A 26,216-nucleotide genomic window follows, 5' to 3' on the forward strand; every position below is an offset into this window, starting at 1 on the left:
AGACTCCCTGGGGAAGAGACCCCCTTGCAGAAGTTCTGCACAGGGCCTGTGGCCGTCCAGGAGATGGGAGGGGCCCTGTCTACACCCTGTCTGGAAGGGGAGTGGGGTGAGCGGGCCACTTGGCCTCCTTGGTATAGGTAAGGCCAAGGCAGCTAGAATTTGGGACAGAATACCCGCAAACGGAAGGGGAGCTACAAAGACGGAAGGAAATACGCACCAGGGTCCCATCGGGGTCTTCAGATGAACACCAACCTACACATTCTGTAAAACCCCAGGATGCCAAAGAGTAGCTTTTGGGAAAGAACAATCCTCTGGAGGGTAAGACAATTCCCACCTTGCACAGAAATCACCCTCGTCCTTCCAGCCAGTGTGCAGACACTTCTGAATACCCAGGATTCTGCAGGGACAGCAGGAAGGTCACACCTTGGAAGGACTAAATCATCCCAAGGAAAGGCTACTCCAGCCTCACTCTAGTGAGCTTAAACCTGAAAAAGACCAAATTAATCTACATGAGGCTTAACAGCCTGCCAGAAAGCGTAATATTCTTTAAAGTTCACACTCAATAATGTAAATCTCACCATGTTCCTAGTCAAAAATTTACTAGACAGACTCAGTAGCAGAAAAACATATCCCATAAGCAGAGGACAAATCACAGATGCTCCTCAACTTACGATGGAGCTACATCCCAATAAGCTCATCGTTGGCCGACAGATCACATGCAAGTGGTCCACAGATCGCACATAAGTGGTCCACAGTCAACAGAAACAGACCTAGATATGACAGCGATCATGAATTAGCAGAAAAGGAACAATTATCTTAAATTTGCTCCATATGCTCAAGGGTATTTTTAAAAGCATGATTATGATTAGAAGAGAAATGGAAGACACTGGTGTGCTTTTTTTTTTTTTTTTTTGAGACAGTCACTCTTGTCACCCAGGCTGGAATGCAGCAGTGCAATCACGGCTTGCTGCAGCCTCAAACTCCCAGGCTCAAGTGAGCTTCCCGAGCAGCTGGGACTACAGGCATTGCCACCACACCTGGCTGATTTTTTTTTTTTTTTAGACGGATTCCTGCTCTGTCACCCAGGCTGGAGTACAGTGGCGCGATCTCGGCTCACTGCAACCTCCGCCTCCCAGGTTCAAGTGATTGCCCTGCTTCAGCCTCCCAAATAACTGGGACAACAGGCGTGTGCCCAGCTAATTTTTTATATTTTTAGTAGAGACAGGGTTTCACCATATTGGCCAAGCTGGTCTCAAACTCCTAACCTTGTGATCCACTGGCCTCGGCCTCCCAAAGTGCTGGGATTACAGGCGTGAGCCACCGCGCCTGGTCTTTTTAATTTTTTTTAAAGATGAGGTCTCACTGTATTGCCCAGGCTAGTCTCAAACTCCCGGGCTCAAGAAATCCCCCTGCCTCAACCTCCCAAAGTGTTGGGATCACAGGTGTGAGCCACCACCCTAGCTGGAAGACATTTTGTAAAATACCAAAACCAAATTTATAGAGATGAAAAAACACAATGGCTCATACAGAAAATGGCCATGGCTTAACAGCAGCTTAAAAGAAAGATCAGTCAGCTTGAAGACGTGGAAACAGAATCCAACGAAAATGAAATGCACACTGAAGAAGATAAGCAGAGACTCACGGACCCAGGAGTCCAGAGCAAGCAGCCCATTCGAGCACCTGGGACTGCAGGGGGCAAGGGAGGAGTCTGAATAGCTGGAATATTTCCAAATTGCATAAAAATGACAATCCTACAAATCTTCACAAACCCCCAAAACACACACACACACCGTAAAGCTTCTCAAATTACAGAAAACCAGGGATAAAGAGAAACAATCAAAAGCAGCCAGAGAATACACACATGATGACCATCATGTATCAGCCAAGAGACAGAAACATTTAACACGAAGAATGATTCAACAGGAACAGAGGGTTCCACTAACATGTAAAGAGACTTCCGAGAACAGGGGTGCTGAGGCCTCGGGAGAACCTCCACCGCCAGGACTGAGACAACAAACCTACAAGCATTGAGTCTGGATCTCGGTGAGAACGTCGGCTGAGACGCAGCTCTGACCTGAGTGGGGCTATGATGTGCCGGGTTGCGCAGTTGGCTGAGGTGCAGCAGGCCAAGGCCTCCGGGGTGGGAGTGCCAGCGAGACTCACCCAGAAGCTCTCCCTGGGGCAGGAGGGAGGCAGACCCCCTGGGAGATGGACAGAGGCAAGGAAGCTTAGCAGGAATCCTTCCCACCGTGGTGAATGAACCTGGGTGTCGCTAAACTCCTGGAGACTGTCACTGAGAGCCCCCGCCCCCACCATGAGGCTGGCAGGCACACACACCACGGAAGCCAGGAAAAGCAAGCACACTGGAACCAGGAGGGCAGGCCCCTCCCTCCTGTGGAGTCCCTCCAGCTCCTGCCGGTGACAGAGCCAAACACTGTGCCAACCTGCAAAGGAGGGTACAGGGAGGGCCCAGCTCCAGGGTCACAAGGCAGGGCTGAGAAGGGTGCACTGGGCACAGAGAGGCAAGACAGGGATAGCTGGAGACACTGTGTGGGGGCCACACACATCTGCACGTGCACATACAATCACCCTCCCACTGTGAAGCACAAAACACGGCTCAACAAATCTAAACAGAGGGGTCAGCAAAGTATATTCTGAGACCACAATGGAATTAAAACCAGAAACCACCACAAAATCTGGAGGAAAACCCTAAATGTTTGGAAATTAAACCATACTTCCAAATAACCCACAGACCAATGATCTCACAAGGGAAATCAGAAAGAAAAACCTATCACGTCAACATCTATGGGATGCAGGAATAAACACAGAAAGCCCTCCTTCCCGGAGGGGCCCTCACAGCTGGTCAGCTGCTGCTGGCTGCAGGCCTCAGTTCTCTGCCATGGTAACTTTTGTAGGCTAGCTGAGTGCCCTCGTGACCTTGTGGCACATTTCCCCCAGGGTGAGTGATCTAAGATGGGTAAGCCAAGGTTTTGGTAAGGTGGCCTCAGAGAACTGGATCAAGGTTAGGTCTGGATCGAAGGTGGGCAGTGTCACTGGCTCCCTGAAAAACTCCACACCACACACTATGGGCCTTCCAAGTTGATCATGAGCCGCCACAGCCGCAAACACTAGACGTGAGGATGCACTGCGTTTTCCACACTGGGGTCGGGGTCTGGGATGAAGAACTGGCAGTATCTTCTAAGAAACGTGCATAACTGAGAGCCAGCAATTCCACGCGCAAGTACACGCCCAACAGAAATGCTTACAAATGTTCCAGAAGACGGGTGCTGGCCGGGGGCAGTGGCTCACGCCTGTAATCCCAGTGCTTTGGGAAACCAAGGCAGGAGGACTGCTTGAGGCCAGAAGTTCAAGACCAGCCTGGGCAGCAGAGCAAGACACCATCTCTACAAAAACTACAAAAATTAGCCAGCATGCAAGCACACACCTGCCGTCCCAGCCACTCAGGAGACTGAGGGGGGAGGATCACTTGAGCCCAGGAGGCTGAGGTTGCAGTGAGCCGAGGTCACACCACTGCACTCCAGCCTGGGTAACAGAGCGAGACCCTGTCTCTAAAAATAAAAAATAAAAAAAAAACAAGACAGGTGCCAGCATGTTCATCACTGCACTATCCCTAACAGCCAAACTGTGGAAACTACCCAAATGCCCATCAATAACAGAATGAACACGCTGTGGAATTTTCACACAATGGATATTTGGCATCGCACTGAGAATGAACAATCCACAACCACAGGCAACAAGGTGGATGAGCCTCACAGAGTGGAGCAGAAGCAGCCAGAGCAACAGAGGAAAACTGAGGTCAGGCCGGCCAGCATGCACGTGGCAGTGCCTAGAAGGGAACATGGGCATGGGGGCTTCTCAGCAGGTGCTAAGTGTCCTGCTTCTCGTGGGTAGTCACACACATGCATTCAGTTGCTGAAATCCCAGTTCTAGCATTTCACATGCACTTTTCAGATGTACAGTACGCATACTGTAATCAAAATGAAGAAAGAGGGGCTAGGCATAATGGCTCATGCCTGTAATCCCAGCACTCTGGGAGGCCAAGGTGGGAGGATTGCTTGAGCCTGGGAGGTTGAGGCTGCAGTGAGCTGAGATCACACCACTGCACTTCAGCCTGGGTGACAGAGACCGTCTGGAAGTAAGTGCTCAGAATTAAATACAATAGATTGGGTGCAGTGGATGACACCTATAATGCCAGCACTTTGGGAGGGCGAGGCAGGAGGATCACCTGAGGTCAGGAGTTGGAGACCAACCTAGCAAACATGGCAAAACCCCGTCTCTACTAAAAATACAGAAATTAGCCGGGCGTGGTGGCAGGTGCCTGTAATCCCAGCTACTCGGGAGGCTGAGGTAGGAGAATCACTTGAACCCGGGAGGTGGAGGTTGCAGTGAGCCGAGATTGTGCCACTAAACTCCAGCCTGGGCAACAGAGCAAGACTCTGTCTCAAAAAAAAACAACAACAAAAAAAAAACCAGATACAATGACCAAATTTTCATCATCAATTAAAGAGGTAGAACAAAGTCCAAGGAATGTCCCAAAAGTAAAATACATAGAAACTAAAAACATAACGGAAGAGAGCAGAGGAAATTGAAGGAATGAGATCCTCCCAGATGGCAAAAAGGGTGGTGACATCTCACAGAACAGACCCAGCTGCGAGGCAGTCACAGGGGACAGGAAGGCGGTGGGTGCTGCTGTTCTGGGTGAAGGGGCAAGAGACAAAACTCTAAATACATGCAGAGCTGGGTTCAACCCATGCAACTGTAAGAGGTATTTCTGGGACGACTTCAGGCAGGTGAACAGGAACCAGTCTGTCAGTCAAGGTACCAGCAAGAAGGCGGCTGCGCCATCCACTGAGACACAGAAACGGCTATTGGCAGAGGAAGCAACCCAGGACCAAGGCAGGATGCTGAGGAATAGCAGGAAGCCAGCCCTGCTGGGGAGGAAGCAGAGCCTCAGAGGAGCCCCGCAGTCCTCGTGGAGAGACGCAGCCCTGTGAGGAGGCTGTTCAGTCTCAGTCCCAGCCACTCCACTCTGCAGCTGTAGCACAAAGCAGACACAGATGAGACGTGGACAGACAGGCATGGCTGCAGCCATAAAAGTTTAGTCTCAGACAATGAAATGTGAATTTCATGATTTTCATGTCATGAAATATATTTTTAATTTCTTTTCAACCATTTTTAAAATGTAAAAAAGCCATTCACAGGCCATCTATCAGGCCGTGGGCAGGATGCAGCACATGGGCCTGTCTGCCAGACCCTATTTTAGGTGAAGATGCCAGCAAGACCAACCTGAACCTCTCCTAAAACCAAGACTTTCAAAGCAGACTATGAACGAGAGAGCATGCCCTGCGCCAGATGCCCTGGCAGCGTGAAGGAGGCCAGGCTGCTTGTACAGGACAGTGGCCCAGCATGGCCCCTGCCTTCTGAAACCCTCGATCCCCAGCAGAGAGGAGTAGGCCTCAGCGTTGCAGACAGCACTGTTTCCAGATCAATGTTAAAAGGAAAACAAGGCACTTATGAAAAATTTGAAGCATTCCAGCTTTTGATACACAGGATTCTGAGTCCCCAGAGATCCCCCACATCAAAGTCATCGCCAGCATGAACCTGTTCCTGTGTGGAGACTTCATCAGGAGCCGGCCCGAACGAATTAGGTGATGCACCCAGAAGCCTACCCCTCGCAGAAGCCTCTTCCCAAATCACGCGGCGCGCACCTCACTCACACACAGCGCGCGATCACGCGGCGCGCACCTCACTCACACACAGCGCGCGATCACGCGGCGCGCACCTCACACACAGCGCGCGATCACGCGGCGCGCACCTCACTCACACACAGCGCGCGATCACGCGGCGCGCACCTCACTCACACACAGCGCGCGATCACGCGGCGCGCACCTCACACACAGCGCGCGATCACGCGGCGCGCACCTCACACACAGAGCGCGATCACGCGGCGCGCACCTCACACACAGCGCGCGATCACGCAGCGCGCACCTCACACAGCGTGCAATCACGCAGCGTGCACCTCACACACAGCGCGCGATCACGCGGTGCGCACCTCACACACAGTGCATGCACCAAGGTGTTTTGCCTTGCTAATCGGTGATTGAAATTCAGCAACATCCCTGTGGCTCTGGAGTGTGTGCCAAAGCCAAATCAAATCATAACAACATCCTCAATCACCTCCCTGTAAACCGGGTGCCAGCCAGGCCCGTGTGCTCACACTTCCTGAAACAAGTTCACCGTCTGCGCCACCGATGCCGGACAGAGCTCCCTGCGACTCCGAAACGTGTTTCTCACTTCCCACAAGGGAGCCACTCTCCAGGGGCAGCTCCTGAGCACAAGGGGTATGGCTGGGGCTGGGGTGGGCTGAAGCATTCGTGGGGAGTTTCAACAGCCTGTGTGGCGAGCAGCTACTGCGGGGCAGCACATCACATGGACGCTGAGACGGCGGGAACAACATGAAAACGTCCACCATGCCAGAAACGTCAGCCCACAGACGCTCCTAGACGAAGACGCAGCGGACATGAAGGGCGGTATGAGAACAGCAGAAACACAGCTGCTGCCACCACAGGCTGACACGCAGCCTCCAACATGAAAAGAAAGTGCTTCAAGAGCTTCCACTCCAGTGGTCTGGCTTCCCTTCAACCAGAAAGGGGGCACAGGCACCCAGCAAGAATATTCTTTCTAGAGCCCAGGGGACAGTCCCGTCCTCTGAGCTGGTCACAACTGACGTCACCTTTTCCTTCTTAAAGGGACATGCCAGGATGCAGGGGAACAAAAAGCTTTCCCTGATTTGAGGTGAGAGGCACCACTGATCGCCATGATCAGCAACTCAACGTCGCCTCCCCCGGCCTCATCTTCTTGGCATGCCCATTGGGCCCAGGCGGGGGACTCCGGTGCCGCTGCTTCTTCTCTAGCTGCTGCTGCAGTCTCTCCTCTTTCTTCTTCAGGTAGGAGGTCATGTTGTCAAACGTGGCCTTGTAGAGACTGCTGAAGCTGGCATCTGCGCCGGCAGAGCCTGTGATGGGGGAACAAGGGCAGGTGCCAGGTGGGGCAGGAACATGGGACTCGGCCACTACAGCGGGCCCCCTGTAGCAGGGAGTTACCTCTTGATTCCTGGAGTCCTCGGTGGACCGTGGAGGGCACCTTCTGGGATGGCTCCCCACGGTGCCCACCTCCTGGGACCCACACCCTGGCTGGACCTGAGGACTGGCTCCTAACAGAACGGGGCAAAGACGAAAGTATGTAATGGAAACCAGGGCACCAAGGCTGGGCCTCCACCCCGCCAGCACTCTCTGCTTGCAAGCCTGGAGAAAGCCACTACTGCACCATGAGCCGCCCTGTGGAGGGGCCCAGGTGGCAGGGAACCAGGAGCAGAGGCCTCTGGCCAACAGCCAGAGAGGCCCCCTGTCCTGCCAACAACCCAGACTGAGCGAGGTCGGGCCCTGCCTGGTGAAGCTGAGGTGGCTACCTGCAGAGACACAGCTCACCTGAGTCTGGACCCGACCCACAGCAACAAGTGAGACAGGGTGGGGTGCCTTAAGGCATCGAGTGTAGGATAGCATGTTCTGCAGCCACAGCGAATGGACACGGATTTCATCTACTTTATCTAAGTGCCAAGGATTGGGGGCAATGACTGACCACAGGCACACGGAGACAGCCTCAGCCTGGCCAGGAAACCACAGGCCCAGCCGGTAACCCGCACACCAGCGATTGCCTGAAGCCTGCCCTTCCGGCAGGTGGCGCAGCCTCCCCGCCCCTCCAGCGACTCTGCTGCTTGTGGGACACTTGAGCAGCAGCCCTCCCCCGTCCCTCTCCCAACAAGGCCCCCAAGTCTGCGCCAGGAACAGGACGCTCTATCTATGGAACATCTCAGGAGAGTGAGCCCAGGCTTCAGCCTGAGACTGTTGTGCAAGGTGACACTCAACAGGTCCGTGCTGTCCGTGGCCTAGAGCATGGGGGCCATAAGCACTGCAGATGCCCAGCCATGAGCACTGCCGCCTGCAGCCCCTGACGTAGCCAGTGACAGGCTCACTCTGAAGTGTTCTTAAAGCAGATCCCAACCATGCTGGGGATCCCAACCATGCTGGGGGGCCCAACCCTGCCCGTCTCAACCCTAAACATCCTAAGCAAAACAGGAGGGAGAGAAGCCTCAGAGGCAGAGCCAGTGTGCCGCCACTTAGGAAGCTTGGCAGAAGGCGGTCGGGCCACCATCGGCGGAAACTCCTCCGACCTCAGTTTGAATCCCTCCAGAGCTCCAAGGAACCTCAGTGCTCACTGGAGTGGGGTTTGGCTTTGCAAGACTTCTTCAGAGCAGCAGCTTCTTGTCATGAATGAGGCACCTGGATTCCATGCTGGGCTAATCCATCCTGCAGACACCATCGCCTCCAAGACTGCGCAGTGCTGGCACAATGACGCACCCAGAACTACGGTGTGTTGTGTCCCCAGAAGGCAGGGTAGAAAATGTTCGTCTAGCTCCTCCCTCAGCCTGGCTGCTCTCCTTCCTGCAGCTGCAGCCACACAAGTTGCTGACTAGATTGCCTCCCCTCAGCTGAGTGTTCCCGTCAGGACAGTAACCATCCTGCCCCTGATCAGCCTCCTGAAGACCCCGGGGCCTCTAGCTGGACACCTACTAAACACCTCCCAGTGAGGCCCTGCACTTGCTGACACACACTGCAGTGGGATCAATTCCCTCAACACCGTGGACCAGGCCTGAGGCAGCACAGCACCCGCTCCCTCTGGGAGCCACCAGGTGCCAGCCCTGTCCTGGGGACCTTCAACGCCCAACTCTGAAGGCAGGTGGGGAGCGGGGGATGCTGCTCAGACCCTGAGCCCCCTGTTCCTGAGTGGCTCTTGTTAGCCTGACTCCCATGGGGGGGCTCCTTCTTCTGCTGTGCGCCACCCACCTCCTGCCCTGCCCCGCTTTCTGGATGGGGACACACGCTTACCCTCCCTCTTTATCCGCACACCAGGTCCCCCGGGCGGGTCACAATGTGTGCTTCTACTTTCTCTGGGGACCGCGCTGGGTGTGACCCCCAAGGGCAGCCTGCACCCGTGCTCTCACCTTCCAGCATGGCCCAGTTCCCACGAAGAACACCAGAGACTTTCTTTAACACAGCGCTCTCAGGAACAGACTGCAGGCGACAAATAGGAAATATTCATCAGAAAGAGGCGTGGAAACCCAGCACCAGGACGCAACACACGCTGGCCAGAAAGGCTTGCAGGGGAGGTCCCCTCCTGGTGCCTGGGGACCCCCATTTGCCTTCCGTGGAGACCTGGGGAGGCAGCCCCCGCAGCTGGCCCATGATGCCAGGGCAAGCTCTTCACATGCAGTTCATCAACCTCAGGGGCCCAGCAGGTACGACAGGCACCCACTGGGGCATCATGTGGCCTGCCACTTATCAGGTAAAAAGAACTGGATGGCTTAAAAGTGCTTCCAGGCCAGGCACGGTGGCTCACGCCTGTAATCCCAGCACTTTGGGAGGCCAAGACGGGCGGATCACCTGAGGTTGGGAGTTCGAGACCAGCCTGACCAACATGGAGAAACCCCACCTCTACTGAAAATACAAAATTAGCCAGGTGTGGTGGCGCATGCCTGTAATCCCAGCTACTCGGGAGGCTGAGGCAGGAGAATCACTTGAACCCAGGAGACGGAGGTTGTGGTGAGCCAAGATCGTACCACTGCACTCCAGCCCGGGCAGCAAGAGCGAAACTCCGTCTCAAAAAAAAAAAAAAAAAAAGTGCTTCCAAAGTGCTCAAATGAGCTTTGGTAAATGGGTACCTACTCCATTCAACTCCACAGCAACCCTGTGAGACGCGGGGCGGGCAGAGACATCGCTCCCATGTTACCAGGAGCAATGCAGACAAGGCACAGGGTTCGCCCCATCCCCCAGCAAGGAAGCAGCTCGGCCCACCGCCCTCGCCCAGAGACCCCACCGTCTCCCCGGAGGAAAGCAGCTCAGCCTGCCGCCCTTGCCCCCTCCTCTACCCGGGGCTCCACGTGCTCCTGAGGGCTCAGCCAGTGCCCCAGGCCCGAGGCTGTGCTAACCCAGCCTCCAAGTGTTAGTCCCACACACCCTAGCCACACTCAGTGCCAACTTCATCGCTAAGTGTGGTGTGGGGGGGCCACACACTCCCCCAAAAAAAGAACTGCTGCAGACATCACCACATAGGACAAGCCAGCCAGGCCGGCCAGGCACCCGGCTCCCTTCACCCAGGGTGGAAGCCCCAGCCACTGCCACTCAGGACACAGACCCTGGGCCCCAGAAGTGGCTGAGTTGAAAGAGGCTCACCTATGGACCCAAAAACCACAGCTGCCGCCCCACACCCCCAGGCTTATGGAAGGGCAGGGCATAGGACATCAGGAAGGTGCCGAGTCTCACCTGCCACTGGTCGCCCACAGGCCTGTAGAGCACCAGGGGGGCTTCCTGGCAGTCCTGTAGCACCCACAGCCCCTGGGTCTCCTCGAAAGCCACATCCCACACTTGGTGCTGGAACGTCAGCTGCTGCCTATACACCAACTGCTGTCTGCAAGCGTCCAGCTGGAAGATGTAGACCACAGGAGTGCTTGCCACAAAGAAACAGAGCACGATTACTAGGACTGCAGGCCCACGGGCTCCGCTCTGCAGCCAGTGCCCCAGACGGCACAGCCCTCGCCAGTGCCACCTCAGGAGAGCCTACGCTGAAAGCCCCAGCTGCGCCACTCCCAAGTGCTGGCGCCAGGGAAACCACGGTGTGACGTACGCTTTTTTAAGTCCTAAGCTCTGGGGTGGCTTGTGGTGCAGCAATAGCTAACCAGCACGGTACAGGCGGGCAGGGCAGGAGGACGCAGGCCCTGGGCTCAGGCGCAGCTCTCCTCTCACACCTACGTACTTCTAGAACGAGCTAAGAGACCTCCGCAGGCTGTCATAAGGACAAGATGAAAAGTGCTGAAAGCACCAAATAGAACACCTTTCCCGACACACAAAAGTCGCTCGGGAAGAAGCGGCAGAACTGCACTCCACCCCTAAACCCACCTTGTCAGCACCGCCAACCCCAGGGGGTTCCCATCCAACCAGCCCCGAGCCGGGAGTGAGGTGATGCCACCACGACTGGCCCAGGGGAAAGTCTGTCATCTCAGAAGGCCAGGCAGAGGCTGCTGGTGCTCTTTACGCCAGGGAAGTTCAACGTCAGGTTGAAGGGCGCTGGCTGAGAGGAGCCCCCACCCTCACAAGCAGCAGTCATCAAAAGTGACATTCTCAGAGGGAGGGTGCTAGACCAATACCACCACCGTCCAAGACCTCTTCATTGAGGACGTGGGCCAGTGGCCAACCCGCTAACTCTTCCCCCTGCAGGTCTGCAGAACCGGAGGCCATAGAGGTGCCGCCGCAGCTTACCCGTCGCACAGGAGCGCCACGCAGTTCTCCTGGCACCAGAACGCAATCCTGGACGCGGCAAACCTCTAAAAGGAGAAGAAGCCCATTAACTTCAGGCCACCTGCAGGGGCCCGACGCTGGGCGCTCTGATCCAACAAGAGCAAGACCGAAGGACGCTCACGCCCCCACATATCAAGGAAGAGGAAAGAGCACTGGAACATTCTGGAATCAGTGAGGAAAGAGGGTAGCCGATTCCGTTTCCCAAGCAGATGACAAAAGCCCCCCAGTGGCTCTGGCACTCCCTGCGGGGCCTGCGACAGCCTCCAAAGCCCACAAAATGGGTCAGTGAGGAGAGGAGGGAGTGGGGGACACAGGGGAAAGGAAGAGATGAGAGCTACACACACAACTGCCCTGTGAGCTCCCACACTTCTTGGCAGAGGAAATATTAAAAATAAAGAAGAGGCCGGGGCACAGTGGCTCACGCCTTTAATTCCAGCTACTCAGGAGCCTGAAGCGGAGGTTGCTGTGAGTCGAGATAGCACCACTGCACTCCAGCCTGGGCAAGAGTGAGACTCCATCTCAAAAAAAAAAAATTTTTTTTTAATGAAGGAAACTTCCAGGAACCCGAGTCCACGTGAAGCATGGAGGAAAAGGCCTGGTCTTCTCTTACACAGCTGCCTGGCAGGGGGCAGAGGCCACACCACACCGTTCTCTAGGAAACGGAACAGACCGTTTAGCGGGAAACTTCGCCAAGGCCTGGGCTATCAGGGTGTCATGAGATTGCTCCAAGCTGGCCCCGCCCCTGCCCCACCTGGCTGGCAGACCCACAAAGGTGCATGCCCAAGCACCTCCATTCCTTCCACTTCAGAGCAGGATTAGAGGCCTTCCTGTACGTTAACTGTTTGCATGCAACGGGGAGACAAATTATTTTCCACTGACATGATGAGCCACCTTCAGAATTTGAAATACGAGATTTCCCTCACACAGGAGGAAGTCTGGCATTGAAAACAAACGTTTCCAACAGCGAAGTGACTTTTCCACTCAAGGCAGGCGATTGCAGGCGTCTACAAGCACTCAGTTGCCCAGGAGTGAACAGAAGCAGCTACCTGGGGGGCCTGCGGGTCCACCAGCTCCTGCAGACTGGCCAGGTGACAGCAGTGCAGCTGGCGGCCGCTCCTGTACTCCCAGAGCCTCAGGGTGCCGTCCTGAACAAACCAAACACAGAGGTTAGCACGCGGTCGCGGGGCTTCCGTCAGGTAGGGTGACAGAGAGGACAGCTGCGTGTGATCGGGGCGCCACTCAGTGACAGCCATGCCACCCACCCTCAGGAATTAAAGGCTCTCTGCTCTGACTGCGTAAATCGCTCATGCAAATCATCAAGGACAACGGTGGGGAACAGAAGGGGACCGATTCCCTGTTTCTCGAGTGCTGATATGCCCAGGCAGATGACAAAGCCAATGAGGCAGATCCCAGCAAAATAAGCCAAGGCCACTAGATGGCCAGGTTGTCATCCGCCAGGAGGCCAGACCACATCTGCTGTGCCCGGGCCAGGAGTAGACACGGGCATGCACACAGGTGCAGACACTTCAGCAATCATGCATTCCCACGGGGAGACACGTGTGGGCTCATGAGTGCGTGGCCACTGCTCCACTTCACTAAGAATGACAGGAAGGACATGGTCATCAGCAACCGTCCCATGACGACTGGTACAACCCTTCAGGAAGCTGACACAGGAACCAAGAGCCTCCATGCTCCAAAACCATCATAAATGGAAAAAACGGTTTCTCTTTTTTTTCTTGGTTTTATCTGTTGTTATTTTTTTGTTGTTTAATTGAAATGGGGTCTATTCCACACTGCCCACTGCACTGCAGTGGCTATTCACAGGCTTGCTCCTGGCTCACTGCAGCCTCTGACTCCCAGGGCCCAGGCAATCCTCCCCTCTCAGCCTCCGAGTAGCTGGGACTACAGGCATGAGCCACCATACCTGGCTTAAAAAAAATTCATTACAGCACTAATTAAGTGGAGAGAAATAAATCAATACTCACTAAATCTAATGAGAGAGTGTCTGTGCACTATTTGTGAGTATTTTTAAATGACTAAATGAAAAAGATGAGAAAAGTAAATACCCCAAACAGCTAACAGTAGATGCATATCCTCTGGGTGCTGAGGTAAGAGTGGATGCATGAATGCACACACGCACGCATGCACATACACGCACACACACACCTTTCTACAAATGTGGCAGATAAACATGGAGACCAACACACACATCTACAGGCATTTCACTCACCCTCAAACCTCTCTATGATGACAAGAAAAACATGTTTAATAACCACGAACCCACTAAGACAAAGACAACAGGCAAGAACAGAAGGTAGCCGCGGAGAGATAGCAAGGAAACCTGGGGGCTGGAGGCCGGGGAACAAACGCAGCAGCCACAGAGAAGCCGGAGAGGTGCCAGGATCTGCCAAAGACCAAACCGGGCCAGGCAGCCTGAAGACCAAGGTGGTGAGGGGAGCTGTCAAATGTCTTTCCAAAGAGAAATGGGACCTCCCTGATGCATCCTCAGCCCCAAACTCCAGGCCAGCAGAAGGCTCTGGGGAAACAGAACCGAGAGGCCCGTCTCCGGGATGCCAAATACTCACTGAGAAGAGAGCCACCTAGCCCCTTCGCACTCACCTCCCAGAGCCCCAGGGGACAGACCTGGTCAAGAGTGAAGGCCGGGACACTGACCACCCAGAAGAGACCGACTGACCCACACGTTCTATGGGGTCCACAGGCAAGGGGGTGCTGCCCACACTCAGACACCTGCTCTGAAGCCCCTCGGGCCCCACCCTGGGCGCACGCACCCAGCCTCCGAGGCCGGCTGGCGCTGACTCCCATCACACACAGGCAGATGGCATCGCCAGACATCCGAGGAAAACCTCCAATGAGAAAGGCAGACGACACACTCCAGAGAAGGGAATCAAACACAAGGCCATGAAGAAATCGAAGAAAGAAAAGTCCATGCTCATCTCAGTGAGATAAGAGACACGTGCACTATACGAGAATGGGTGGCTGTAAAAAAGAACGCGCCGAGGGCAAGAAAGAACTGAAGATTCGAGATAATCCTAATAAAACTCAAGTCTCCACAGAAGGCTGGAAAGTAAAGTTGAGGCAATCTCCCAAGAAGTAAGACTACTCCTAAAGGAGTAGAAATATGAGATTGAACAGGAAAGAAAAAAACCAGAGAATTATGGCCCGGCATGGTGGCTCTCGCCTATAATCCCAGTGGGCGGAAGTGGGTGGATCACTTGAGGTCAAGAGTTTGAGACCAGCCTGGCCAAGCTGGCAAAACCCCATCACTACAAAAGTATAAAAAATTAGCGGGGCGCCGGGCGCGGTGGCTCACGCTTGTAATCCCAGCACTTTGGGAGGCCAAGGCAGGCAGATCGAGATCAGGAGATCGAGACCACGGTGAAACCCCGTCTCTACTAAAAATACAAAAAATTAGCCGGGCGTGGTGGCGGGCGCCTGTAGTCCCAGCTACTCGGAGAGGCTGAGGCAGGAGAATGGCGTGAACCCGGGAGGCGGAGCTTGCAGTGAGCCGAGATTGCGCCACTGCACTCCAGCCTGGGCGACAGAGCGAGACTCCGTCTCAAAAAAAAAAAAATTAGCGGGGCATGGTGGTGTGTGCCTGTAATCCCAGCTACTCAGGAGGGCTGAGGTGGGAGGATTGCTTGAGCCCGGGAGGCAGAGGTTGCAGTGAACCGAGGTCACGCCACTGCACTCCAGACTGGGTGACAGAGCGAGACTCTGTCTCAAAAAAAATAAGAATCAGTGCCGGGAGCGGTGGCTCACACCTGTAATTCCAGCACTTTGGGAGGCCGAGGCGGGCGGATCACGAGGTCAGGAGATCAAGACCATCCTGGCTAACACAGTGAAACCCCGTCTCTACTAAAAATACAAAAAAAAAACATTAGCCGGGCGTGGTGGCGGGCGCCTGTAGTCCCAGCTACTAGGGGAGGCTGAGGCAGGAGAATGGCGTGAACCCGGGAGGCGGAGCTTGCAGTGAGCCAAGACTGCGCCACTGCACTCCAGACTGGGCGACAGAGCGAGACTCCGTCTCAAAAAAAAAAAAAAAAAAAAAAATCAGAGAATTAAAGTGGTTCAACTAACACAAGCTTTAGAAAAAGTGAGCAGGAGGCAGGGGTAGAGAACAGAAGGTAATTATGTAAGAAAATGCCCCAGGTCAGAGGATACTGAAAATCACTGGCTGTGTGGCCAACTCCTCTCCGGGGCCCACCAAGTCACCTCAGCGGCTCTGACATCGCACACTGGGGCAGAGAAGGCCAGGCAGGAGAGCCCAGCTGTCACCCCACGGACCCACGGCAGACGGCTGCAGGTTTCTACAGGAAGCGCCTGGGGAAACCCACAGGAGCAACCAGCTGGAGAGCACAGTGTGCAAGGCCTCCCAAGCTCCGAGGGAAACCGTTTCAACCAGGACTTCTACGCCAAACTAACAACCAGGCCTCAAAGGAGATTAAAGGTATTTCCAGAAAAGCAAAGTCAGAAAACACTGACCTTCCTCGCGCCTTCTGGCAGCTACCAGATGACACGTTCCACTCAAACAAAGCAGTAAGCCATGAGGGACAGATGGGGCCTGGGGAGGCTTCTCTGCCCGTGGAAGATTTTCCTCATTATCATGAAAAAGACTGGAAGGTGCACAACAAACCGCTGACCCTCTGGAGATTACGGCCACAGTTTTCTTCTTCTCTCAAGTCGCGTGGCTGTGCGTTAATTTGAAGAGCAGGAACAGGAGGCTTTGAATGAAGCCCAATCAGAGAAGAAACGTAGAAGCGGCCGGAGGGTCCGTCAGCCATCATGCCACACCACACAAAGGACCAACACAGACAACACGGGGAAGGGCAGCAAAGAGGAAGGTGGTGGTGTGTGGGCAACAATTCCGCAAGAGGACAGAATCAGACCCTGTGAGGAATCCAAGGCCCTCACTTTGGCAAAATCACTAACAATCCTTCTAACATATTCCGCACAGGAAACACGTCTCTCATCACTAAACTGTAAGGCTTCCAGGACCCAACTGCTGGGACACAGAAGTTGTACCCAGCAAGCAAAAATGCACTGTGGTAACCTGGGTGCAGGGGCTCGAGCCTGTGGTCCCAGCTACTAGGGAGGCCGAGGAGGCAGAACGCTTTGAGTCCAGGAGTTTGAAACCAGCCTGAAAAATGTAGCAAGACCCCATCTCAAAAAAAAAAAAAAAAAAAAAAAAAGAAAGAAAGAAAAGAAAAGAAAAAAAAATGCAGCCCGTAATGGGATGGACTGAGACTCCTCCAGGAGTCAGAGAGGCCCCCGGTCTACTGTTTCTACCTGAGATCCTGATCCCCAACACTACCGTCGATGGAGCAGCCGCCCTCTCCGAAAGGAGCCTTCCACACACCCGTTCTAGTTCATCCCACGGACAAACACACACGCACCTACTCACGCCCCACACACAGTCCTGAGTGAGCGGCCACAAGCGGGGAGCGAGCCGCAGGCAGCTCTAAGATTTGAAAACAAGCACCATCTAGTGGACAGCCACAGACAGCCAGGGGCCAGCGATCCAGAGGCGCCAGTTCCAGGAGGCGCCCACCCCACCCTCCCTGCAGGCTCAAGAATCCAGAGGTGAGTGACGCTGGGCAGAACACTTACCCCAGAGGAGGACAGAAGCAGCCCGGGCTGAGTTGGCACCACGGAGATGCGGCTAACAAACCTGTGAGGGCGAGAGACAGCAGCAGAGTCAGCTAGCCCAGCGCCCGCAGGGACGGGGAGGCCTGGGGAGGCCGCCTGTTCATCTAAGGAAGAGAAGCCTCTGCCTAAACCCCCTGATCCAATAAAAACAGCCAACATGGGAAATATCCGTTAACCCTAACCTGGTTAGGGTTAACCAGGTGAAGGCCCCTGGACACGGTCGGGGAGGTGAGTGAGGTCATTCCTGGGTCCCCAGCAGCACAGCAACCTCTAACCCAGGCCGCTCCTCAGCCATGCCTGCCAGGGACCCAAGCACCTCTGTGCCCCACTGCAGCCCCCTCTGCAGCAGCTCTGCTCAGCGGCACCTCCACAGGCCCCCCAGTACCCACCCTGGCCCAAGGCACCTGCACTGTGATGAAAGGAGCCTTGAGGGAGACTCAAAGACACAGCACAGGGAGGAGGGTGGAGGGAGGAGGGAGGAGGGCGGAGGGAGGAGGGAGAAGGGCAGCCAAGCCCACAGACAGATTCCTATCAGGGTCCTGACGGCCCCTCAGCAACAACTCTGAGTGACCTGGCCAGAGAGCTGTCTCTGCTGGGCCCGGCCCAGTCCTCCTGTGAGGGGTTGGCCTGCAAGCACAGGACTCAAAGTCACAGGGACCCTCCCATCAGAACAGCCATAAGAGTGACCCGAGCAGCCCAGCTCGCCTAGAAACCCATCTTGGCTCAGGCACCTACAAGGGTGAGAAGGCCCCTTTTCTTCCCGCTCTAACACAGTGGCCTCAAGCAATCCCTCAGGTATGGGGTTCCCAGGGACCCTGGAATGGGGTGGCCCGTGAGCCTCACTTCATCTCCGCCAGTCATGGCCTCTGCTACCTTGGGCTAGCCATCACGTGAACCGGGCCCAGTCCCGCAGCCACCGCCCTGCACGGCACCACAGCACTGACAGCAGCCCACGGCCCAGGACAGATAGGGCACAGGACGCCCCATGCAGAGGGCACGAGTGGCCTCACAGTTCTCAAGTTTGAAAGGATGGGAAACCACAGTTTCCAGGGGTTTGAAACAAAATCTCAAAACATAATTCGTCCAATCACTGCAGTATCTACTGAGCACCTACTCATGCCAGGCACCACGCTGAGGGCTGCACACAGCAACAGGCCCAACCGACCCACAGAACCACTCAGACGCAGCGGGAGACAGCCAGTGAACCAACCGATACTGCAATGTCAGCAAAGGGCACAGAACAGCACATCCAGCAGAAACACAGCTCCAGCCACACACGGGGGCCATGGGGCTTTGTTTTCAATTTGCCAGCCACTGTGTTGAAATGTAAACGGGCAGGCCGGGCACGGTGGCTCACGCCTGTAATCCCAGCACTGTGGGAGGCCGAGGCAGGCGAATCATGAGGTCAGGAGATCAAGACCAGCCTGGCCAACATAGTGAAATCTCGTCTCTACTAAAAATACAAAAAAAAAATTAGCCGGGCGTGGTTGCAGGAGCCTGTAGTCCCAACTACTTGGGAGGCTGAGGCAGGAGAATCACTTGAACCTGGAAGGCGGAGGTTGCAGTGAGCCAAGATCATGCCACTGCACTCCAGCCTGGGCGACATAGGTAAGAAAGAGAAAAGAAAGGAAGGGAGGGAGGGAGGGAGGGAGGGAAGGGAAGGGGGAGGGAGGGGGGGGGGGGGGGGGGGGGGGGGGGGGGGGGGGGAGGGAGGAAAGGGAAGGGAGGGAGGGAGGGAGGAGGGAAGGGGAGGGAGGGAAGGGAGGGAGGGAGGGGGAAGGGAAGGGGAGGGAGGGAGGGAAGGAAGGGAGGAGGGAGGGAGGGAAAGGAAGGGGAGGGAGGGAGGGAAGGAAGGGGAGGGAGGGAGGGAGGGAGGGAGGGAAAGGAAGGGGAGGGAGGGAGGGAAAGAAGGGGAGGGGGGGGGGGGGGGGGGGGGAGGGAAAGGAAGGGGAGGGGGGAGGGAGGGAGGGAAAGGAAGGGGAGGGGGGAGGAGGGAGGGAAAGGAAGGGGAGGGGGGAGGGAGGGAGGGGGGGGGGGGGAGGGGAGGGGAAGGGAGGGAGGGGGGAGGGGAGGGAGGGAAAGGAAGGGGAGGGGGAGGGAGGGAAAGGAAGGGGGGAGGGAGGGAAAGGAAGGGAGGGAGGGAGGGGAGGGAAAGGAAGGGGAGGGAGGGGAGGGAAAGGAAGGGGAGGGAGGGAGGGAAGGGAGGGAGGGAAGGGAGGGAGGAGGGAGGGAGGGAGGGAGGGAAGGGAGGAGGGAGGGAGGGAGGGAGGGAAGGGGAGGGAGGGAAGGGAGGGAGGGAGGAAGGGAAGGGAGGGAAGGGAAGGAAGGGGAGGGAGAGAGGGAGGGGAAGGAAGGGGAGGAAGGAAGGGAGGTTGGGAGGGAAGGGAGGGAGGGAAGGGAAGGGAGGAAGGGAAGGGACGGAGGGAAGGGAGGAAGGGAAGGGAGGAAGGGAAGGGGGGAGGGAGGAAGGGAGGGAGGAAAGGGAAGCGGGGGGTGGGAGGGAGGGAAGGGAAGCAGGGGGGGGAGGGAGGGAAGGGAAGCGGGGGAGGGGGAAGGGAAGCAGGGGGAGGGAGGGAAGGGAAGCGGGAGGGGGAGGGAAGGGGGGAGGGAGGGAAGGGGGGGAGGGAGGGAGGGAGGGAGCAGTTGAAGTTAATTTTAATACTATGTTTTTATTCAATATATCTAAGTGATGAGGCATTTCCCTAGAAGGGTGAGAAGCGTGTTCCCGTCAGCAGAAACCTCCCTCACGTGCCTGGCAAGGCAAGGGAGCTGCAGAGACACCAGGGAGAGATGGTGAAGGGGAGGGGCCGGGGGGCTGCAGGCCAGAGAACTCCAGAGCTGGATCACTAGCGAACTACATGCAAGTCAGAATAAGCTATCCTGAGGCACACACCAGTGACTGGCCTTCTTAAACAGGAAATGTTTGCATCCATTCAAAACCAGGAAAACACAGGCAACCTCGGCATTGAATTCCCTCCCTCCAATTTCTTCTACTGCCTCAAATAATATATTTTAAAACATTTCAGCCAATTACACTAGGCGCTTTTCCTTTGTGTAAATTCTAATGAGCTTTTTGCGTGAGAGAAAAGGGGGCATTCAGAAACACCTCCATATGGGTCCTGGCAGAGCTTGCTGCCACAAGACGCCACCGCCTGGCTGCAGAGGCCGCTTAATTCTTGGACAGCTGAAATCACTAAAGTTCATCCTGCCCCCAACACACCCACCGCCCACCAGCGAACAACTCCCGGGCATGGTGCAGGGGTCTCCACGCTGAGACAGGGGTTTCCCGGAAACAAGCCCTCCCATTCGGTCAGAACCAATGCGAAGTCACCAGCACAGACTACGGGTAACAGTGCAGAGTGAACCCCACCCTTTCGCGGCTTCTGCAGGCAGTACCATGGCACCTGCAGTGACCAAACACCAAGCACGGGGGCTGCTGTCACCCGCGTGGGGCCTCGCAAGCTACAACGGCACCTGCTGAGCCGCAAGCTGATGCTGTTTTCAAACAGAGCTTCTTTCTGCTGGAGGGGCAGGAAGGGGCACTCACTCTGTGTGCCCCAAGCAGAAGGACTCGATGCTGTGGGGCGCCGCGGCCCAGCTGACTCGGATCTTCTCGTCCCGGTCGGCAGTGAGGATGAAGCAGTCATCAGGACTCACAGCCTGCATCACAAGGGGCCAGAAAAGAAAAAGCTGCTCACCTGAGTCTTCCGAATCAAGTCCCTCATGGAAGCAGGCAGGGAGGCTGCGGCCTGGCCGCCAAGAGGACAGACCAGCGTGGCTCCTCTCCTCCTCCCGTCCCTACGTCTAATCGCTGGCCCTCATTCTCCCTCCCCAGAGGGTCCCCGGCCACCTCCAGCCCTCACTCCTCAGCGCTAGAGCAGGCTTCTGGGGTGGGGCAGTGCCACCCCTGCCTGCCCATCTCCCAAACCTCGGCAAATCCAGGCCCCACTCCCATTTCCACCCACCCCAGGCCTGCTGCACCCTCCTGCCCAACACTGGGTTGCCTTCCTTGCCTTCCTGTCCCCACACCCATCTGTCACCAAGTCTCAGTGAGGTTCCCTTGCTACCCCACACTCGCTATTGTTCCTGACTGTCCCTGCGTGCCTCCAATCCCAGCTCCACCACTTGGGCTGTGGGCCTGGGCCCTCTGGGGCTCCAGGTGTCTGTCTGTGACACACGGGGCACACAGAGTGGGGTGACAGGGGCTGCTGGGACCAGCGCTGAGGTGATGCTCCTATAGCACTTGGCACAGCTCCGGGCCAAGGAGGCGGAGCCAGAGGCTCGTGGCTGCACCTGCTCCTCCCACACCTTCACTTCCAACCTGGGGCTACCCTACTGGCCACCTCCTGCCTCACTTGCCTTCTTCATTCTCCCTGCTGTCTGCTCCACCTTCCTAAATCCTGTTTCCACCACTCCCCTGCTCCCAAATGTGCAGAGGGCTGTCCCTGCTATGGGGGAGCCCCACTCTCCCCACCAAACGCTGGGGCACAGACCGGGCAGACATTGATTCAGCCTGTACCCCACATACCACGTCCCCCACATACTGCATCTAACAGCACGGACAGGTGCCTGAGCCTTGACAGGGTAGACGTTGACTCAGCATATGCCCCACGTACCAAGTCCCCCATGTACCGTGTCCCGCACCTGCCATGTCCCCCACCTACCACGTCCCCCACCTACCACATCTAACAGCATAGACAGGTGCCCCAGCTCTAGATGGCCACACCCGTGTGGCTCCAGCACCGAAAAGGAGTAGACGTCTCCAGACTTGTCGGCCACCAAGACCTTCTCCTCAGAGGCTATGAAGGTCAGGGCTGTACACCTCCTTGCCACGGTCCTAGAAGGCCAGAGAGACACCCCCATTAGCTTCCAGGAGCAGCACATGGTCCTCGACAGCCTGGCAGGCCACGTGGGCGGTGGCAGACACCAGTACCTGGCCATATGCTCTGTTTTCCAGCTGCTGAAGGTGGTGCCAAAAAAATTAAGCAATGCTAACAACTGGAACAAAGTCAATGCCTTCAACAAATTTACTTTCACAACGTTTTTAAGAAAATTGCTCCTGGCCGGGCGCGGTGGCTCACACCTGTAATCCCAGCACTTTGGGAGGCCAAGGCAGGTGGATCACGAGGTCAGAAGACCAAGACCATCCTGGCTAACATGGTGAAACCCCGTCTCTACTAAAAATACAAAAAATTAGCCGGGCGTGGTGGCGGGCGCCTGTAGTCCCAGCTACTCGGGAGGCTGAGGCAGGAGAATGGCGTGAACCCGGGAGGCAGAGCTTGCAGTGAGCCGAGATCGCGCCACCGCACTCCAGCCTGGGCGACAGAGCGAAACTCCATCTCAAAAAAAAAAGAAAAGGAAAGAAAATTGCTCCTGATGGTGGGATCTAGGTGGTGGATAAATGGGTGACAAAATCCTCAACTTTCCTGTGTGTTTGAAAACTGTCAACAAGAAATGGGGGAACGGTTCCATAACCCCAGAGTCTTCATCGTGCATTGAGGGAGACAAGAGCCCTCTCCATAAATGCCAAGTGTGCTGGGGGCCACTGTCAAGGACAAAGGCAGGCACCAGCCTCCAGGGGCCCACCCAGCCTTGCCGTTCCCCTGACCCACACTGATCCCTGCTGCTCATTCTGCTGCGTCGAACCAGGAGTCTCAGACAGAGAGCCGCGCCCCGTGCCCTGCAGAGGGATGGAGGGGCTCGGCCACCCTCGGGGCAGGACCCAGCCCAGGGCAGCAGCGAGGCAGCACCCTACCCTCCTCGGGAGGAAGCACGGTTATACAGTGTGTGAGAGGACTGCACTCCCCCCAGTCCACATCCAGATCAGCACATCCATGAATCCAACCCTGACCCAGAGTCATGGATACGCCAGAGTTCCGGATGCAGCACGTTTGCACACTGGTTCAGTAAGAACCAAAGTCACAGTTCGCTCCCTCTCCTTCACCAGGGCTCAGGGCTACACTACTTCCTGGGGCTCACACTTCCACATCATTTCTACTGGAATCGTCCCGTATTTATGTCCTCTCCACAAGGCAGGGACCCATATGTTCTATTTAACATAGATATGAGTTGTAGCACAGCTTCCCACACACGCAGTTAGCCACAGGGCCTCACTGCAGAATGGTAGCCAGCCCTGCTTCCCCACCCCCAGGGCTGTGGCAGCGCACACTGCCCAGTACACAGCCAACACCAGGCAGACAAGTACAGAGCGCCCGGCTCACTGCGGCTGGAAATGGAGATGGAAGCTTCAGGAACGCTGTCCTCAATGAGGCCCCTATGTTTCTCTCAGGGGCAGAGGGACTAGAGGACAGAAAAGGGCAGGCAGGACCTTTGGGCCACACCCCAGGCTGGAAGCAGAGTCCGTCCTCCTCTCTCGCAGCTGTGCAGCAGAGCTGCAGAAGGGAGGCAGAAGGGAAGCACAACGGGGTAAACACAGAGAAAACAAGGACAAAGAAAGATAATTACGCTCTGGAGCAAGATTAATCCGAATTCTCAGGGTGCGCTGTAATTTAAACAAACAGCCCTGCACTGCACCAGCGACACAGCCCCCAATGTCCGATGGGCTCATTAAGCAGCTGCCACAAACACAACCATGGTGGCACAGAGGAGCAGCCCAAGAGGACGCCACAGGGAGGGGGGGTTGGACTTGGACTCACGGGGCGAGCTCAGCAGAGGGCACTGCTCCTCGTCCCTTTGTCCTGCCCCAGCCAGAGGCTCCCAGCCTCTCCAGCTGGGCTTATCCTGGCACCGATTCTAGGACGCAGCTGAGCCTTACTTGCAGGCTTGGGTGCTAGGATCCGAGGGAGGTCACAAAATGGGGCAGGTCATTGGACCAATGGCAAGCCGGCCTGTCACCCTAGCTGAGGCACAACCCCGCCCACCCTCTGACCCCCAGCCTGTGCAGGGTCTCGGGTCTCAGCACTCCCTCCACAGTCACTGGGTTCAGGGCCCAGAGACCAGCAGAACCCAGCAAGTAGCCACCCATCTCCACGCCCTCTGTCCTCTGCCAGGAGTCCAGTGGCTGAGCCCTGAACCCCCAGACTGAGTTGGCACTGCCCCGAGGCCCCCTCCAGAGAGCCGCCTGGGCAGCCCCAACAGGGCACTGAAGACACCAGGCGCCATCCACACCCACATTCCAGCAGCCAGGCGCTCTCTCTCCATCCTCTGGGCAGGGCAAATCGGATGGTTTCCCGACTCTGCCTTTCCCACGTGCTGCGGTGGCTCTCACAGGCGTTTGCGGAAACACTGACTCCACTGGGAGGATTTCTCCCTCATAAACACACATGTCAAAATCAATGTATCACTTGTCACCCTGTGTCCTCATCTTCGGTTTGGAAAACCTGGCCTCAGTCCCTCGGGCCAAGAGTCTCCTGACTGCCCAGGTGGCAGGCCCTCTGGCCCTTGCGGTTCTAAACTGCTACCTGGGAAACAATTGTTGCTGCCCACAACTTCCATCTTGGCTGTGCCTCAAAACCCTTCAACAGGAAGCTGACCAGCAGCAGCACAGTAACAAAGCGACCACTGGACAGAGCCTGGGGTCTTGCCCAGCTCAGGGGCATCCCGCAGCGGTGCAGGGCCTCAGTGAAATGCAGATAGGCCACGAGTACATGGAACCTCTAAAACTGAATGGAGGTGGATGTGCTAAGCGTAGGCGGTTTTCTGGGGAGAGGGTGCATCAGATCTAAGAGTCTGAGATCTAAGAGACATAAAAAGCCTCCAGGTGTGGGAAGCAGCCCCCATGTTTGCGGACCAGCCACAGGGTTCTGCCTGCCAGCTCAGCATGGTTCCACTCACCCCAGTCCTCTCCTTGAAAGCAGCTCCTGATAAAACTCGCCCTATGCCCCTCTCCCTGCCCCACTCTCATCCCCCAAATCTACTCTCCTGCCACAATAATCCCCTCCAATTTCTCACTGAGAGAAAGGGTAAAGATTTCACTCCACCCGATGCTGAAAAGTTCACAAACCCACAATTCTAAAGGAATTTTAAAAAGATTATTGAGGAATTTGCAAGGGATGTTGAAAGTGGCAGTAACTTCATACCTGTACCCACTGTCCTGCAGTTCAACTAGAGAAAGGGGAGGCGGCAACGCGTGCCCTACGCCAAGGTCAGGAGAAATCCCAAGCCACACCATCGAGGCTGGATTTTGTAATCTGCTGCCTGAGCTGCATCAAATCACATGGTCCGTCTTCCACACCACCTACAGCAAACATTTCCTACACGAAGTTATACCGCTGACATCACTTTCAAAACCAAGAGCAGGCCGGGCGCAGTGGCTCATGCCTGTAATCCTAGAGCTTTGGGAAGCCAAGGTGGGCAGATCACCTGAGGTCAGGAGTTTAAGACCAGCCTGGCCAACATGGCAAAACCCCATCTCTACTAAAAATACAAAAATTAGTCAGGCGTGGTGGCTCATTCCTATAATCCCAGCTACTCAGGAGGCTGAGGCAGGAGAATCGCTTGAACCCAGGAGGTGGAGGTTGCAGTGAGCCAAGACCGTGCCACTGCACTCCAGCCTGGGTGACAAAGAGATACTCCGCTCCACACACACACACACACAAAAAGTGAACGCACAAGTAAAGGGGCACTGCCAGGAGCCAGCCACTGCTCCTTGCTCACATGCCGCAGGCTGCCCATCCCTCATCCCAAATGCTCGGGACCAAAAGTGCTTTGCACTTCAGATTTGTTCCGGTTTTGGAATATTTGCAAATACTTACTGGCTCAGCATCCCTAACCTAAAAATCCAAAATCCGAAACATTCCAGTGAGCATTTCCTTTGAGCATCTTCCCCATGCTCACAAAATTCCAGATTTTGGAGGATTCTGAATTTCAGATTGGGGTACTTAAACCAGTTGCACTGCCCACTCTTGGACCTGCACTTTTTTTTCTTTGTAGAGACGAGATCTCACTGTGTTGAGGCCAGACTGGCCTCGAACTGCTGGCCTCAAGGGATCCTCTCGCCTTGGCCCCTCAAAATGCTGGGATTACAGGCGTGGGCCATGATGCCAGCCTCCCGGAGTTTTACCAGGTGCTTACATAAAGAGAATCGCACCAGCAAACGACCTTCAAAAGATGAGTCAACACAGCAAGACATCTCCCCTCTTGGCAAAGCACCTGCAA

The 26,216-nt window shown here is 55.8% G+C and overlaps 1 protein-coding gene across 2 annotated transcripts in view; it reads right to left on the minus strand.

Annotated features, from left to right (window-relative positions):
- Positions 1–6,100: 6,100 nt before the first annotated feature.
- Positions 6,101–26,216, minus strand: part of WDR4 (WD repeat domain 4) — a 32,016-nt gene continuing 11,900 nt past the window's right edge. For both annotated transcript variants that reach the window (XM_030806309.1, XM_030806308.1), the window contains exons 4-11: positions 21,780–21,936; positions 20,647–20,759; positions 17,061–17,121; positions 12,479–12,577; positions 11,394–11,458; positions 10,401–10,584; positions 9,083–9,152; positions 6,101–7,036 (exon numbers count right to left, since the gene is read on the minus strand). In XM_030806309.1, the coding sequence (XP_030662169.1) occupies positions 6,843–7,036; positions 9,083–9,152; positions 10,401–10,584; positions 11,394–11,458; positions 12,479–12,577; positions 17,061–17,121; positions 20,647–20,759; positions 21,780–21,794 (801 nt within the window). In that variant the 5' untranslated portion in view covers positions 21,795–21,936 and the 3' untranslated portion in view covers positions 6,101–6,842. The remainder of the gene's footprint in view (positions 7,037–9,082; positions 9,153–10,400; positions 10,585–11,393; positions 11,459–12,478; positions 12,578–17,060; positions 17,122–20,646; positions 20,760–21,779; positions 21,937–26,216) is intronic.

Source organism: Nomascus leucogenys, chromosome 25 (genome assembly GCF_006542625.1).
Source record: "Nomascus leucogenys isolate Asia chromosome 25, Asia_NLE_v1, whole genome shotgun sequence".
Classification (NCBI taxonomy): domain Eukaryota; kingdom Metazoa; phylum Chordata; class Mammalia; order Primates; family Hylobatidae; genus Nomascus; species Nomascus leucogenys.